Below are 15,051 nucleotides of genomic sequence, written 5' to 3'. Positions count from 1 at the left end.
CATGAAAGATCTCCAAGAGTTGTCACATCAGTAATTCCTGCCATTACATCAGATGTTTTTGTGACATCATTTACTCCTCATGTTGGCCCGGCCTCAACATTTCAGTTGAAAATTTAATATTTGGAAAATAAATAAAAATTTAATATTTTCGATTGATGCTGTCCAAAAATATTTAAGGTACATTGCATGCCCAGCTACATGGATTGTACTGTGATGAATAGGTCCATATACATTATGAGCTTATCCAATAAATTCATATATTCAAAAAGTAAACTCAAACTAATACAACCATTATCAGAAATGATGAATAATAATTTATTTTTAATCCATCTCCACAGTTATATCTAACTACATGACTTATGCCAACACAAATCTTGGCACAGTTGCCAACCGACACTTTAATTGGACAAATACAGCTGTAAAATACATATTCAATGTACACGGTCTCAAACTCTCAAACACATGTCTGAAGTAGAAGATGAGATGTGGTACATTACAAACGTTGTGTGTATTTCAATAACCAGGTATATAAAGCAGTTTATTTTGGTATTTACTTTATGTGATCATGAACGTATAAAAATGAAAGAAGCTAGAGAAATAAATTTTCACTTACAATAGATATATTAATAAAACAAATGGCTTCTTCAAGTTTCCGTATTAAAAAAAAATGAACCATTCAATATCTTCACAAATAATTCCATATTGGTAAAGAAAGTAGTAATATATGAAAAGGAAATGCAAAATTGTTAAATCGGTTTGTTTAAAAAAGAGAAACTATAAACAGTCACAAAATCTATAAAATGCCACATTGAACGAGGCAATCGCACCCTACCTAAAAAGGTAGCCTACTTCTTGGCAGCCATACTCAAACAGTAGTGACTGATAAAAAGGCATTGTGTACTCTCGCTCCATCAGGAGACTTCTCTCCATGTGTCATGAGTTCTTGGATTGTCATCCAGTTATCCAATATCTTTTTGTTCCGTTTCTTCATCATTTTTTTATGACTCAGTTCAATTATACTAACTTCTTTTCTGCTTTCACTGCCACTCTGTGGACTTTCTTTAAGACATTCCAACCTGCTACGCATCATGAATTCCCTCCTTCTTCTTTGCTCTTTTGCTCTCATAAGGTGCTGCTTTCTTTCCTCCTTACTCCAATAACGTCCCATCTTCATTTCACTCATTGTGTCATCGTCTGTGGTCATTCCACTTCTCTCCTCCTTGATTTTTAAGGCACGCTCTTTAAGAAGTTTGTCCCTCACTGGCCTTTTAGTAATGTATCTTGTACCATCACTCCTTATTTTGACTTTCCATTCCATCCTTGGCTCTGTGGACCGTTGTGATTCTTTACACATTGTTACCAGATTTATTTGACTTTGTGCATATTCCACTGCTGATTTCTGTTGGATGAGTTGCATGTAACTTTGATAATGTCTTGCATGGATGGGTATATTTCCAAGCCTATATGGTGAACTGTGATATGGAGAAAGATATGGAATTTCCTCAGTGCTTTTCTTCCTATGACCTAAGAATGTACTGCAGTCTAGCATATTTCCTTGACATTCTGAGCTAAGATTTTGTTCATTGGTTTTAGATTTGGATGGGGTATTCTCAGTGCTGCTTAGTCCAGATGATAAATGGTTTGTAACAATAGTGCTTCGGAGATTTTTCCGGTTTGTAATACTGATTATTCTTTGAAGAGAACTATCCGGGGACCTGTCTACTGTCAGAGGTGTGCTTCTACAGCTTTCTGCCGTATTATAAGCACTAGAACTGTCCTTATCAGATCTCTCTGGATGTTCTCTAATATTGCCTACTTTACTTCTCTGTACTTCAATGCTGGTATTATAATTGCAAAATTCATCATCATGAATTTCCCAAATGTCTCCACTCTGATTATTAACGTTTTGGCGACGGTGTGCTTGCATAATGCTCTGGCATTCAAGTTCAATACTTCTAAGCTCTTCATTTAAAAGTTGTAACTCATGCTCGACTCCGTTCTCTGATCTGCTACATTCAATTGTGCTGCTGGAATAGTATAAGTCATATTCTCCTCGATTCCGGATTTGGCACTTAAGCTCTAGCAATTGCCGGAATCTGTCACAATCTTCTTCCTGATTGACAGTGAGATCAGAATCAATGTATTCCCCAGAAACCAAACTTTCATTGCAATGTAGTTCACTGCTACCTAATGTATCCTGACTCTGTCTTAAGTCTGCATTTTTCTGTAGATGGGTAATGTTGTGATCTTTGACTATATTTTCCATCTCTGAGCTCTCATCATGATGTAGACTTTCATCAGTGCGACCCACACCACTGTCTTTTTCATGGTTATTGGATGATGAAGTTGCTGTGTCAGTTGTACCATCCTCCTCTTCTGGCTTTTTCTGCTGAAGGAAATAAAATATTTTATTAACTCATTTTAGTAAATTGCAACATAGGCAATATTAAATAGAGCATGGAATTGTGCCTTTAAAGAAATACAGGATTTACAATTTTACAGTTAGTGCAAAAATGCTTACACAGGCAGGGTTTCCTCATCTGTGCATTGTAAACAATGAGGATGTATTTTTGGATAAAAATGGTCTGCTTATGATGAAGAAGGAAAGTTAGTACAAGATAACATGAACAGCTGATTTTAAAGGGTCAAAGATCCTTCTTCCTAAAGAACCTATCTAGCAAGGTTAAGTCATTGTTCTGTATCAAAATGGAAATGTATGTAAGCAAAAGAAGATTTGTTACTATATGTGCACAAGGACAGAGGATACTGTATAATGTCTAGAAATTACATTCCAGCAAATCTCAAATACATGAATTTCGTATCCAACACTTAGATAAATCCTAATCCCGATTAGCATTACTGGCTGCATTTTTTGGTGACATTTCTAATTTTGTTATATTTATAAATCACATTTTCCTGTAATTTTTTTCAAGGTTTACAATGAATCATTGTAGACACCAGAAACAACTTGGTATTCAAAGCATGCTATGTTTTGGGAAAAAAAAAATCCATTAACGCATAAAACACCATAAAAATTCCCAAAAAATCTCAATACTTTGTAGGTAGTGTCAGGGTCTGGGGTTGCTAGGTGGGGTGGCATAGAAACACAAGTCCACTTTCTTTAGTCCAAAACAAAGGTAGAGTTTTATTTTCATTCAAAAATAGAGTGCAGCAACAAAAGGAAACAATACAAAAAATAAATACCCACCCGGCTAGGCTCTAACTAAACATAGAATAGGTTACCTCACCTAGAATCACAGAAACCAAAAGCCAGTTGAGTCATTCAGGACAGAGCTCCAAAAAAATATGACCTCTCTGTTTGCTCTCTAGCCAAGCTCTGTTGCCCAGAGTCTTCTGCTGGAGCTGGCTTCTTAAGCCTCCCTTGATGAGCAGACTCTCTGCAGATGAGTTGCTGCCAGAACATCCCCAAAGTGTGGACTGGAGGGGGGTGGAATGACAGGTCCCACTACCAACCTATCTGCCATTCCTAAAAATCCAGCCCAATACTCAACATTTACCAACAAACATACCTTCTGGAGTTTTCTCATCTCACCCACCTTAGTAGTCTAGGTGAGATGTACACCCCCCTTCATTACCTGACCAGCCATCGGCTTACAGTAGTTTTATATATTATATATATATATATATATATATATATATATATATATATATATATATATAGTGGTGTAGCTGCTGGCCATTCATTGACTAGGAGCACGGCTGCAACATCGTACAGTAATAGGAGCTGCTCCATATTTTGCAGCTCAGACTGTCCACCCACTTTAAGCCCCTCACAGACGATTGTGTGCTAGGTCAGTGTGCTATCCAGGTTTTTCCCAGACAGCACACTGGATCCATTCATTTCTGTGGGCCTGTGCACATGACCTTGAATTACATGGTCATGAGTGTGAGGTCCTATCCCTGTTCCATTTTACAGCTATGCTTCTACGGCTCCTATTCATTGAATGAATGGGGCTGCAGGGGAGGCACATGGATGGCGTAATTCACGTTTGGTGACTAGCACATGGTCATGTGCAACCTGGCTGAAGCTAGGGCTCCAAATAGTGAAATTTAGCTTAAAAATACAGCGGAAAACAATACAGCAGCGTATTACATTGGGACGCATGGTATCTGTGAAATGTGGACACCACATTGATATGATTTATGTGATACACAGATCTTTGAATAAGGCTTAAGGATGGATTTTCAAGTTCTAAAGTAATTTATGCAAAAGAGAGACTAAGTTTTTGGTCCCTCCAGCAGGGATCAGTGTATAAGGCTGCAACACTGTATTGTCCCTAATAAACATCATATCTGTAGCCACTCACTAGTCATAGTGGTCTTGAGCTATATAATGCTGAATCCATTGACTGTCTGCATTGGTGTCATGTGAATGTCCAGTCATTTAAACTCATCCCAGCAGAGAAAACCAATTTACAGCCCTGGAAGTGAGGGATGGTCCGCCAGGTACGTATAGGCTTATTTGTGATTTTAAGTCTCTGCTTTCAACCATGTTTTTTTTAGAAGTTTAAATCCCTTTAAAGAACCAGGTGATTTCTAGAGTCCTATCTGAGACCAGGATATTATACAGGGAAAGAAACTGAGCTTTATGATAAATAGGTTTACAGCTGAGTCTGCCCATAATTTAACTCTAACCTGGACTTCAATTTCTCAAGAAATCCATTTAATTGGTGTACCCAGCAGAAATGACCTATCTACATATACCCACAGTAATTGGCCACTTTCCCTGTATCTATGTGTGCAACAGAAGGCTGGCCATCATATGTAGGCAGGGTAAGTAAGGCTGTTATTGGAGGACATTTTTATGCCTTTTATGATAGTTTCCTGATATACAAAACATGAAAAATCACAATTTTTGTGCAATATGTGATTTTCCCCAAAAAGTGTGAATTTATTCTCTTTTATACTACCTTTGACACTTTCCTGAAAAGGAATTTGGAGAGGACCATGGCATAGGTGGTGCCATGACATATGTGATCAGTAATGCAGTATTCTGGTATAAATCATGCCTAAAATCTCTGGTCGCTATGGGCTGGCATAGATTTCAATACAGATGTGTGGCCTCACCAGAGGATACGCCTGCTTCATGATGTGGCATTCTCATTTTCAAAAAGTCCTGGAGTACATGGATTATCTAGAATGGCATAGTAAATATTCACCCCACCATTGTCTTTTCTATAATCATATACTTATATATCATAAAATGTAGGATATTCTATTCTAAATCCTATAATCACGTGTTCCCATATCTCACAGAGCTCAGTTTCTCTCCCTCTGTCATATCCTGCTCTAAGGGCAGGAGAAACCATTCAATAGATGCTCATTAACCCCACATTCACACAGATGGGTTTCACCTTTGAAACTCAGTCTACGTGTTTGCCGGATTTAACAGAGAGGGTGGGAGAGGGACTCCTAGCATAGTAGTTATCTATGATCCTAAACTTTCTCCCAGCAATATACTGTCCTGGACTGATTAGGCCGGGTTCACACGATGTCTTTTGGCACGTAATGTGCCACGTGGACGCCGCGGAAGGTTTTGAGGGCCGTATACGCTCCCATTGTTTTCAATGGGAGCCAGTACCGTATACGCGGCGCTATTTTGCGGCTGTGATTTTGCGGCGGCCGCAAAATAGCACCGCGTATACGGTACCGGCTCCCATTGAAAACAATGGGAGCGTATACGAACCGCAAAACCTCCCGCGGTGTCTACGTGGCACATTACGTGCCAAAAGACATCGTGTGAACCCGGCCTTACAATACAGGAAAGTATGTCACTGGAAGCCAGGGACACCTAGAAGCATAGGTAACTGTATTATCGTGTATAGTCTTGTGACTATGGGGTTAATCTATACAGATCCTTAGTTAGCTTTAACAAGTGGCTGTTGTACTTTTCAGAAATGTATGTATTTAAAGTGAGTCTGTCAGTAGGAATATCTGTATCAAACTAATGATAGTACCTTGTAGAGAGGCTTCTATACTTTCCTATAATGTGTTTTTTATTCTTTATTTTCAAGCAAATTAGCTGAAAAGGGCTTAAAGGGCATGTCTTCTGCATGGGCTTCCTATCCAGATAACCACCCCTAACTGCAGACAAAGTATGACAAAGTGGAAGGCATCACTTAAGGGGGTGGTGGGGTTACAGATGGTTATCTAGAGCAAAGTGTGTAACAGGAGAAGACACACCAAAAGTCCTTTTCAGCTAATTTCAATAAGAATAAAACTGCATTTCATGAAGATGGAGCTGCAATGCGGATTACAAATTGCATCATTGGTAAGTGTAGAGCGCGCCCTACAACATACTGTCATTAGTTTGATACTGATTTTCCTACTGACATATTTACCTGCACAGATCTGTTAAAATGAGTCTAAGTCCCTGAGCTGAGAACAGTAACAATATAGCATTACATTAACAGTTCTAACCTGGGGTGTTTATTTCTGTATCAGTGTTGATTGACTATTCTTATTCATTCACTGTAGTTCATGCCATTGAATTATAATAGTCAAACCACCCTGGCAGAAGCAAAAATGTGAGCTTTTTTCAAGGGTGTATATATTAGTTGATACCACCTAAGTGCTTCAAAGCTGATCATTTTTATGTCTGGCACAAATTATATTAATGCGGTTATTGGCAGAAAGATAAATCCTGTACACAGAGGAAACAGACTTTGAAATAAAGATTGCTCTGGGCATTGCGACATTGTAATCTAATACAAGAGAACAGCACCCTTTGCAAAACATCTATTGCAAGAAGTGGCCATTTTCTTATGTCTTTTTCCATTTGTATTGCAAATTAGATGAAGGAAAACAACATTTAGCTCATTTCTACCTGTTGCACTTCATTTGCTGCGTACTGCATTGCCTCATGACGTTGTTCTTCCAGTATTTGCATGTTTAACTCTTCCAAGAATTCATTCCTTTCATCATCAAGCCAGCCTTCATCCAGCTGTAAAGAATACATTAGTATATGACATTAGTACTAACACATGGTAATGTGGTGTAAGGCCTAATAGCAACGCCTGGCCACTTCCTTTCATCATAATGACTCTTTTGAAATACAACCTTTTTATACTTTGCTTTACACCAAAATAATAATGATAACATATTCATTTCCAATGCCTTTCATCCCGCACATAAACAATAAGACTAATTTGTTGATAATCTGTAAGATCTTGTAGCATTTTGTAAGAGATATATGCATCAATAAACAGTTGTAAATGTGTTTGTTCGGCGCACTCTTTCTGGTGTCAGGTGCGTGCCAGGATGTTGCCATGGATGGAACTCATTTACAGAATTATTCGAAATTTTCACTTCAAAGCTAAATGTGCTGGAAATGATAAAAATATTCAAAATCCTACACCAGAAATAAGTTTGGCTTAGTATCAACAGATAATTTCATACTTATGTCCAAATCTCAAAAATACTTCAAAAAAGTATCAGATTTTTTAGGTTTTTATTATTTATATTATGGAAAATATTAGTAATCATGAAAATGCTGCATACTATATATTCTATCCTGAAAAGATATATTATATTTTATAATATACTGCTCCTGTGTTTAGGTCATTGGTGTTGTAGAGCCACTAAATTCTCTATATTTCCACTGTATCTGAGTTATTAAAGTCATAATTGATTTCTTCACTGCATACAGCTGATTTTAGGCACATCACTTAACCCATACACCATCAAAGGCTGGGGCCTCACATGGCATAATCCCATCCACATATTGTGGTAAAATATGTGCTGTGATTTCCAAAACCATTGTGTGTTTGAAAATCACATCATGTCATTTATACCTATGGAAATGGCGGTGGTTTCCCTATAGGTGTAATGGAAGCCACAACGGAAACACTTTTTTGCTGCGGCTTGCTACGTGGGGCTTAGCCAAAAGCTGTGTACTGAATACAGCATCCACCCAACTGCCCAATACACATGCACACTTGGCTTGGCAGAATCTGCATATGTTTTCAATAGAGAGAGCAAAGTAAGCCATTAAAGGGGTTGTCCCATAACAAGGATCCTATCTATACTGCTTGTTAATGTGGATTTAAGACTTTTCCTAAATACACTGCCTCAGCAAAACTGCTTTGTTTGTCCACTATCTTAATTTATTCACTTCACTGTTGACACTGCATTTCTATGGCCCTTGGGATTATCTGCTCATTTCCCAAGTGATGTAGCTGCCTGCTCTCAGGGGGAGAGGGAAGGGGGGCTAAGTGCATGGGAACGAGCCTGTGTCTGTAGCTGTTCCTGTGTCTGCACCACACATGTGACCTAGCTTTCTGCTCTCAGATAAAGGAGGGGTGAAATGATTGCTGCTTTTTTATATAAAACAGTCTGAATCCTAGTGGGCTAAAGGACCTGGTCCCTCTGCTCACTAGGATTTAGCTTTCTTATATAGAGCAGGCTAAAAGCTAGTGGATAGAAGAACCTGGTCCCTTAGCCCACTAGGATGTAGCCGACTCTATATAGAATAAGCTAAATCCAAGTGTTATAGGACCTTTGATGACATCACAGGCCCTTCAGTCGTCCCATAGGATCACGCTATGTGGTGGGCGGAGCTACACACTAATTTGGGGGTGGAGCTAAACTGGAGGTAGTCGGACAGTGTGGCTTTGCATATGAAACCCCGCCTACCAATTGGCGTAAAAAAAAACAGGAAGAAAGAAGTCTTTGCAGCAGCAAAGACTGGTGAGCAAGGAACATGGGAATATCCCTTTAACGCCTCTGATGGTGGCTTACAATATCTCTTCTGAGACAAAAGGATCAAGCATTGAACTGAATGTTTGTTTTTTTTTAAACCCAATATCACTTTTAAGCAAAGAGTCAGGACACCCCCATAACCACAAGATTTTGGTAAGATTCTGGAAATAGTGTGGGCAGAGACAGTAGTATATAATGAAGCTGCCATCTGCTCAAGCTTGTCAGCAGATCTTATAATTCTCTCCTGGTTGTTTGTCTGAGTCGTCTGGAGCCTGTTTATCATGTGCGTGCCCTCAGGTAACCACTGCTCTCAACAACCCCTAACAGCAAAGTAAGAACAGCCTAGATGGCGGCAATTTGTCAAAATGACCATTATGCTTCTCTCAGTCCGTGCTCGCAAAGTCTGTCAGCTGAGTATAATGTCTTCCAGTGCATTGTACAGGCATGTCTAGCAGGCCACAATCTCTCACCAATAGGGTCACTACCTAAAATTCTTTTCATGCAAAAGGGAAATCACTTTCATGTCCTCTTGTGGAAAAAGTTAGCGTCTAAGCAGATCACAGTTTAACTGATTTACATATCTGCCTGTGACATAACTGCATGATGTTGTTATTTTTTCATCAGTTAGTACACAGGGTGTCCAGAAAGTAAGTACACAAAATGAAAGGGTGGACTTTAGCCAATGTATGTAGCATTTTTTATTAATGAACATGTGGCTCTGCAGGTAGACCGATATGTCGGTTTCCAATTCCTCGTTGCAACATGTGAAAGGAGAATTGAAGAAGAGAAAGCACTTTAATGGGAAATTCGTTTAATCACTGTTACTTACTACAAGAATTGCTCGAAGTGCTGGCCCCCTGCCTTGTTACAAGCATTGCAATGCCGGAAGATGGATTGATGCAGCATTTCACAGACTCCTGGCTGGAATCTCACTGCGACAAATGCAGCCTGGATGTGGTTCACAAGCTCTTTGCGAGTTGGCACAAGCATTGCGTACACAACGGACTAGACACGTCCCCACAAGAAAAAATCAAGGCGAGCTAGGGGGCCACAGCACAGGTCCGCTGCGTCCGATCCACCGATTCGGCCATCGGTTGTTAATGTGTTCACAGACAATGCGGCCAAAATGGGGAGGTGCTTCATCCTGCTGAAGCCACATCCTTGCCCTCATATTCAAAGGCACATCTTTGAGCAATACCGGCAAATCATCCTGCAGAAATGCACTGTGTCCGTCTACCTGCAGCGCCACCATGGTGCATTTCCGCCCACATGTTCATGAATAAAAAACGCTTCATATACCGGCTAAATTCCACCCTTTCATTTTGTGTACTTACTTTCTGGACACCCTGTATTAAAGGAATTTTGGAGGCTTTTTTTTACTTCCTTTGGCCCCCTGCCCCTGTATTCTGGTTGATTTTCTCTCCCCTTCAGACTGGGTTTATGGAGTTTTTATAAAAAACACTTGGGAAATTATTAAATCAGACCCAGACATCGGTCCCCAGATTAATGACTATCCACTTGTCACATATAGGAGGGGTCCTAACCTTAAGGACAGATTGGTGAAGAGTCATCTAGCACCCCTTGTAAATGATAACTGGCTAGGGAGGCATGCTCAGGGTCTGGTGGGGACTTTTTCCTGCGGATCCTGTCGGGCATGCGCATCAATCGTACCTGGCAAGACCTTTAGGAGTAATTTGACAAATATGGAATATACTAATAAAAATTTCATAAATTGTAAGACACGAGGAGTTATTTATCTGGCCAGCTGCTCCGCCTGTGGAACTCAATACGTGGGTAAAACCATTCGCGAGTTCCGCAGAAGGATTCGTGAGCACATAAATGATATCTCTAGAGGCGAGGACACCCCTTTGGCACGTCATATATGTGAGAAACATGGTGGAGATGTGTTCATTGTAAAATTCCAGGGAGTGGAACTGGTCCATCCATCTCCTCGGGGGGGAGATTTTGATAAAAAGCTCCTGCAGCGGGAGGCTAGATGGACCTTTACGTTAAAGACTGTGAAACCGTGGGGTCTTAATGATGGCATCTCGTTTGCCTGTTTTATTTAAACTTGGGTTCAGTTTACCATTTCCATATGTGGGATTTTATGCTTGGTGATTTACCCTATTTACAACCTTTTAAGATCATGGATGGTGGTGTAGGGTGGTAATAGTTATGGTTACAGCTATGGTAGTATGGTTCTACAGTTCTTGATAGGGGTTATGCATGAGGTGTAGTCATCTGTTTTCCCTGTGCAGTATCCCCGTGTAGCTGGTACCAGGATGCTGTGCTGAGTGAGTCCCCCTTTGGGAGGGGATCCCAGTGTTCTGTCATATAGTCATGGTGTTTTATATATTCATCAGGTCATATTCTTACCTGTATAGACATTTCCTTTGTAACAATTGTGTATTTGAACTGCAGGGGGGCGGAGTTGGGGAGTTATTATGAATGGCCTTTCTGGCAGTTCTCATCTAGCTGATGTCATTGAATGTGCAGGGAGCTCGGGGCGGAGTCGGCCGTATGGAGTAAGGACACACCTCCGGCTTCTGAATGATGCTCGCCTGCACATGTGCAGTAAAGACACAACGTCACATGCCGGCCGTCAGAACTATTGGTCTGGTTTGCACACGCTGATTGGATATAGCGTCTGCTAGGGGGTGTGGCTTTGCACATTTAAACTCAGCATTTTCTCGCGCCCCCTATGGCTAAACATCAATGCCATGGGGGGAACCGGAGTTATATCATAAGATGCTAATGTGATTTAGATAGTGGTCAGTTAATCTCCTGTGCACAACAAAAGCCTCTGATGATTCATACGGACAGGGAGAGTGTTAGTATGTTGAAACGCGTCAGGCAAAGATTAAGATAATCTCGGCTATTGTTTTAGCCCTTAAGCAGGCAAGGGGAATTGAGCTGTCTGAGCTGCCTGTGATTTATCAGCAGCAGAGCAGCTCTACCCGGATAATCACTTTAGCCTATACATAGGTGTTACTATCCGGTTACTCTGTATACCAGCCTTCTAACAAGTCCTCTTTTGTAGGCATTTTAATGCACAGCAGAGAGCTTCAGTGCTTTAACAAAATAAATTACTAACTGTAGCTCCAGCTTATGGGAAGGAAAAATCTATAGCAGTGGAGTTATTTGCCTGCCAGTACTCTATAGATAACAAATATATAGCACACGTTTTTCCAGCCCTGCTCTTGATCCCATTATCCACAACAAAGATAAGAAGTGTAACAATAGTGGGGTAAATAAACGAGTGTGTCCCACTCCCCCACAGGCTAGGTGGTTGCACATAATCATTACCTTTGTGAATTTGGGGGTATTTTATACCACATTTTTGTTATGTTGTCTTCTACTAAGTATAGCTTTTAATACATATCAATAAAAGTGAAATTTTAACCCCTTAGTGACCAGCCTATTTTGGACCTTAATGACCAAGCCAAATTTTTGGAAATTTGCCCTGTGTCACTTTATCAGTGAATAATTCTGTAACAGTATAGCGCATCCAAGCGATTCTGATATTGTTTTTTCGTGACATGTTGTACTTTACTGAGAAGGTAAAATTAGACTGATATAACTTGCGTAAATCTATTTAAAAACTCGCAAATGCTGAAAATTTTGAAAATTTTTCAATGTTTTCCATTTTTAGCTGCAATATCTCACATATACACAATAATACAGGGCAAAAAAGTTAGTAGTTATATACTTCCAAATGTCCCTTTTGTGTTTCAAGCATATTTGAAATAATTTTAGCATATTTGAGTAACTTAGACAATTTACAAGTTTATCAAGTTTATAAGCAAATTTTGGAAATTTTGAGTTTGTCATTTTTTCCTGTACCAAGCTCTGTTTGCAGACAGGAATTGGTGGAATAATGACAGAACCTCCCATTAAATGACCCAATTTGGAAAACTAGACCCCTTCAGGTATTCTTTGAGGGGTTTAGTGAGTATTTTGATCAAATAAATATTGTTTTGCAAGAATTATTACAAATGATGAAAAAAATGACATTTTCATTTTCTTCAAATATATGTCATTTTAAAGCCAGTTTTTTTGCACACAACACATCAAAAAGAAGAAACACACCCCAAAATATATCACCCCACTTCTCCCGTGTTAAAATATGTTCATTTTGTGGCCTTAGTCCTATGTACACACATATAGTAGGGCCTAAGAGGTAAGGAGGGCCAATTGGATTTCAAAACACAAATTTTGCTTGCAGATATTTTAGGCCCATTGCACATTCAAACAAGATTTGAGTTACCAAAGCAATTGAAAACCCCCATAAATGACCCCATTTTATAAACTAGACCCCTTAGGGTATTCATTGAGGGGTATAGAGAGTACTTTGACGCCATAAGTTTTGAGAAAATTTGCGTCAAACAAAAAAAAAAATCATATTTTTTACACAAGTGTCATTTTATAGGCAGTTTTTTTGCACATAACACATGAAAATGAAGAAAAACACCCCAAAATAGATGACCCCATTTCTCCTGTGTTCAAAAATGTACACTTTGTGGCCTTAATCCTATGTACGGACGCACGGTAGGGCCCAAAAAGAAGGGAGCACCAACTGGATTTCAAGACACAATTTTTGCTTCTAAATGTTTCAGGCCCATTGCGCATTCAAACAAGATTTGAGTTACCAAAATAATTGAAAACCCCCATAAATGACACCATTTTATAAACTAGACCCCTTGAGGTATTCATTGAGGGGTATAGTGAGTATTTTGACCCCATAGGTTTTAAAAGAATTTGCGTCAAACAAAAAATTCTCATATTTTTTACACAAAAGAGTCATTTTAAAGGCAGTTTTTTTGCACACAAGGCATGAAAATTAAGAAAAACACCCCAAAATAGATGGCCCCATTTCTCCCGTGTTCAAAAATGTACACTTTGTGGCCTTAATCCTATGTACGGATGCACGGCAGGGCCCAAAAAGAAGGGAGCACCAACTGGATTTCAAGACACAAATTTTGCTTGCAGATATTTCAGGCCCATTGCACATTCAAACAAGATTTGAGTTACCAAAACAATTGAAAACCCCCATAAATGACCCCATTTTATAAACTAGACCCCTTAAGGTATTCATTGAGGGGTATAGTGAGCATTTTGACCCTATAGCCGTTTCACAGATTTTACTAACCTTGGGATGTGTAGGTTAAAAATTACTAAAATGTCCCTTTATCCCCAAAGTTTTCATTTTCACAAGGGGTTAAAAGAGAAAATGCCCCCACAGTTTGTTACACAATTTCTCCTGAACACGGCAATATCCCATATGTGGCCATAATCTGATGTATGGGGACATGGTGGGGCTTAGAATGGGAAGAGCGCTATTTGGCTTTTGGAGGGCAGATATTGCTGGAATAGTTTTCAGGTGCCATGTCGTATCTGCAGAGCCCCTAAAGTACCAATACAATGGAAAGTCCTCAGATGTGACCCCATTTTAAAAACTACACCCATCAAGGAATGTATCAAGGGGTATTATCATTTTGAGCCTAAAAATGCTTCCCAAAAATTAATGTACAGAATGAAAATTGAAATTTTTAAAGAAATCTGCCATCTCGGTGCCCAATACGTTGCACCCACTTTGTGTTGTCAGAGACCTGCACTCCTAAAACTATTAAGGGGCCATCCCGAGGGGCAGAAAATTATATATGTGGGTGTAAACTGCTGCTTGGGCACACAGCAGGGCGCAGAAGGGAAGGAGCACTGCGCATTTTAGCTATTGGGGTACAGAGTTAGAGGGACTTTTGGGGCGCCATGTTGTTTTTTCAGAGCCCTGGAGGTGACAGTAAACTGGAATTCGCCAAGAAGTGACCCTATTTTGTAGGGGAAATTTTAGGGTCTCGGCAAATATGACATGGTGTCCAAACACCAACAATCTAAATCTGCACTCCAAAAGCACATAGCGCTCCTTCACATCTGCGCCCTGCTGTGTACCCAAATGGCGGTGTATGCCCACATGTATGACACTGGTGTACCCTGGATAACGGACTTAATGCCATGTGTGGGTAGAATCAGCTGTTTGGGTATAGCCGGGCACAGAAGGGAAGGAGCGCTATTTTGGTTTTTGGCGCACAGTTTGGTTTTTGGATGTCACTTTTGCAAAGCCCCTGAATTGCCAATAAAGTGGAATCCGCAGACATGTCACGCCATTTTGGACACTAGCCTACTGATGGGATTTATCAAGTGGTGTAGCGAGAATTTTTAACCCTTGAGTGTTGCATTTATTTGGTTTCCAGAAATGAAATTGCGGCTGATAATGAGAAGTTAAAAATGAAGTTTTCCAGAGATTCGCCATTTCAGTATCTGATATGTTGTGCC

At 39.8% G+C, this 15,051-nt stretch overlaps 1 protein-coding gene across 1 annotated transcript in view; it reads right to left on the bottom strand.

Moving 5' to 3' along the window:
• Positions 1-723: 723 nt before the first annotated feature.
• PDZRN4 (PDZ domain containing ring finger 4) overlaps positions 724-15,051 on the bottom strand; it is a 123,055-nt gene continuing 108,727 nt past the window's right edge. Inside the window, exons 7-8 of the mRNA XM_075274234.1 lie at positions 6,848-6,964; positions 724-2,389 (exon numbers count right to left, since the gene is read on the bottom strand). Of these exons, the coding sequence (XP_075130335.1) occupies positions 866-2,389; positions 6,848-6,964 (1,641 nt within the window). The 3' untranslated portion in view covers positions 724-865. The remainder of the gene's footprint in view (positions 2,390-6,847; positions 6,965-15,051) is intronic.

The sequence above is a fragment of the Leptodactylus fuscus genome, chromosome 5, assembly GCF_031893055.1.
Source record: "Leptodactylus fuscus isolate aLepFus1 chromosome 5, aLepFus1.hap2, whole genome shotgun sequence".
In the NCBI taxonomy this organism is placed as follows: domain Eukaryota; kingdom Metazoa; phylum Chordata; class Amphibia; order Anura; family Leptodactylidae; genus Leptodactylus; species Leptodactylus fuscus.
The sequence above is the reverse complement of the archived record's forward strand: the minus strand, read 5'-3'. Positions and strand labels throughout refer to the sequence as shown.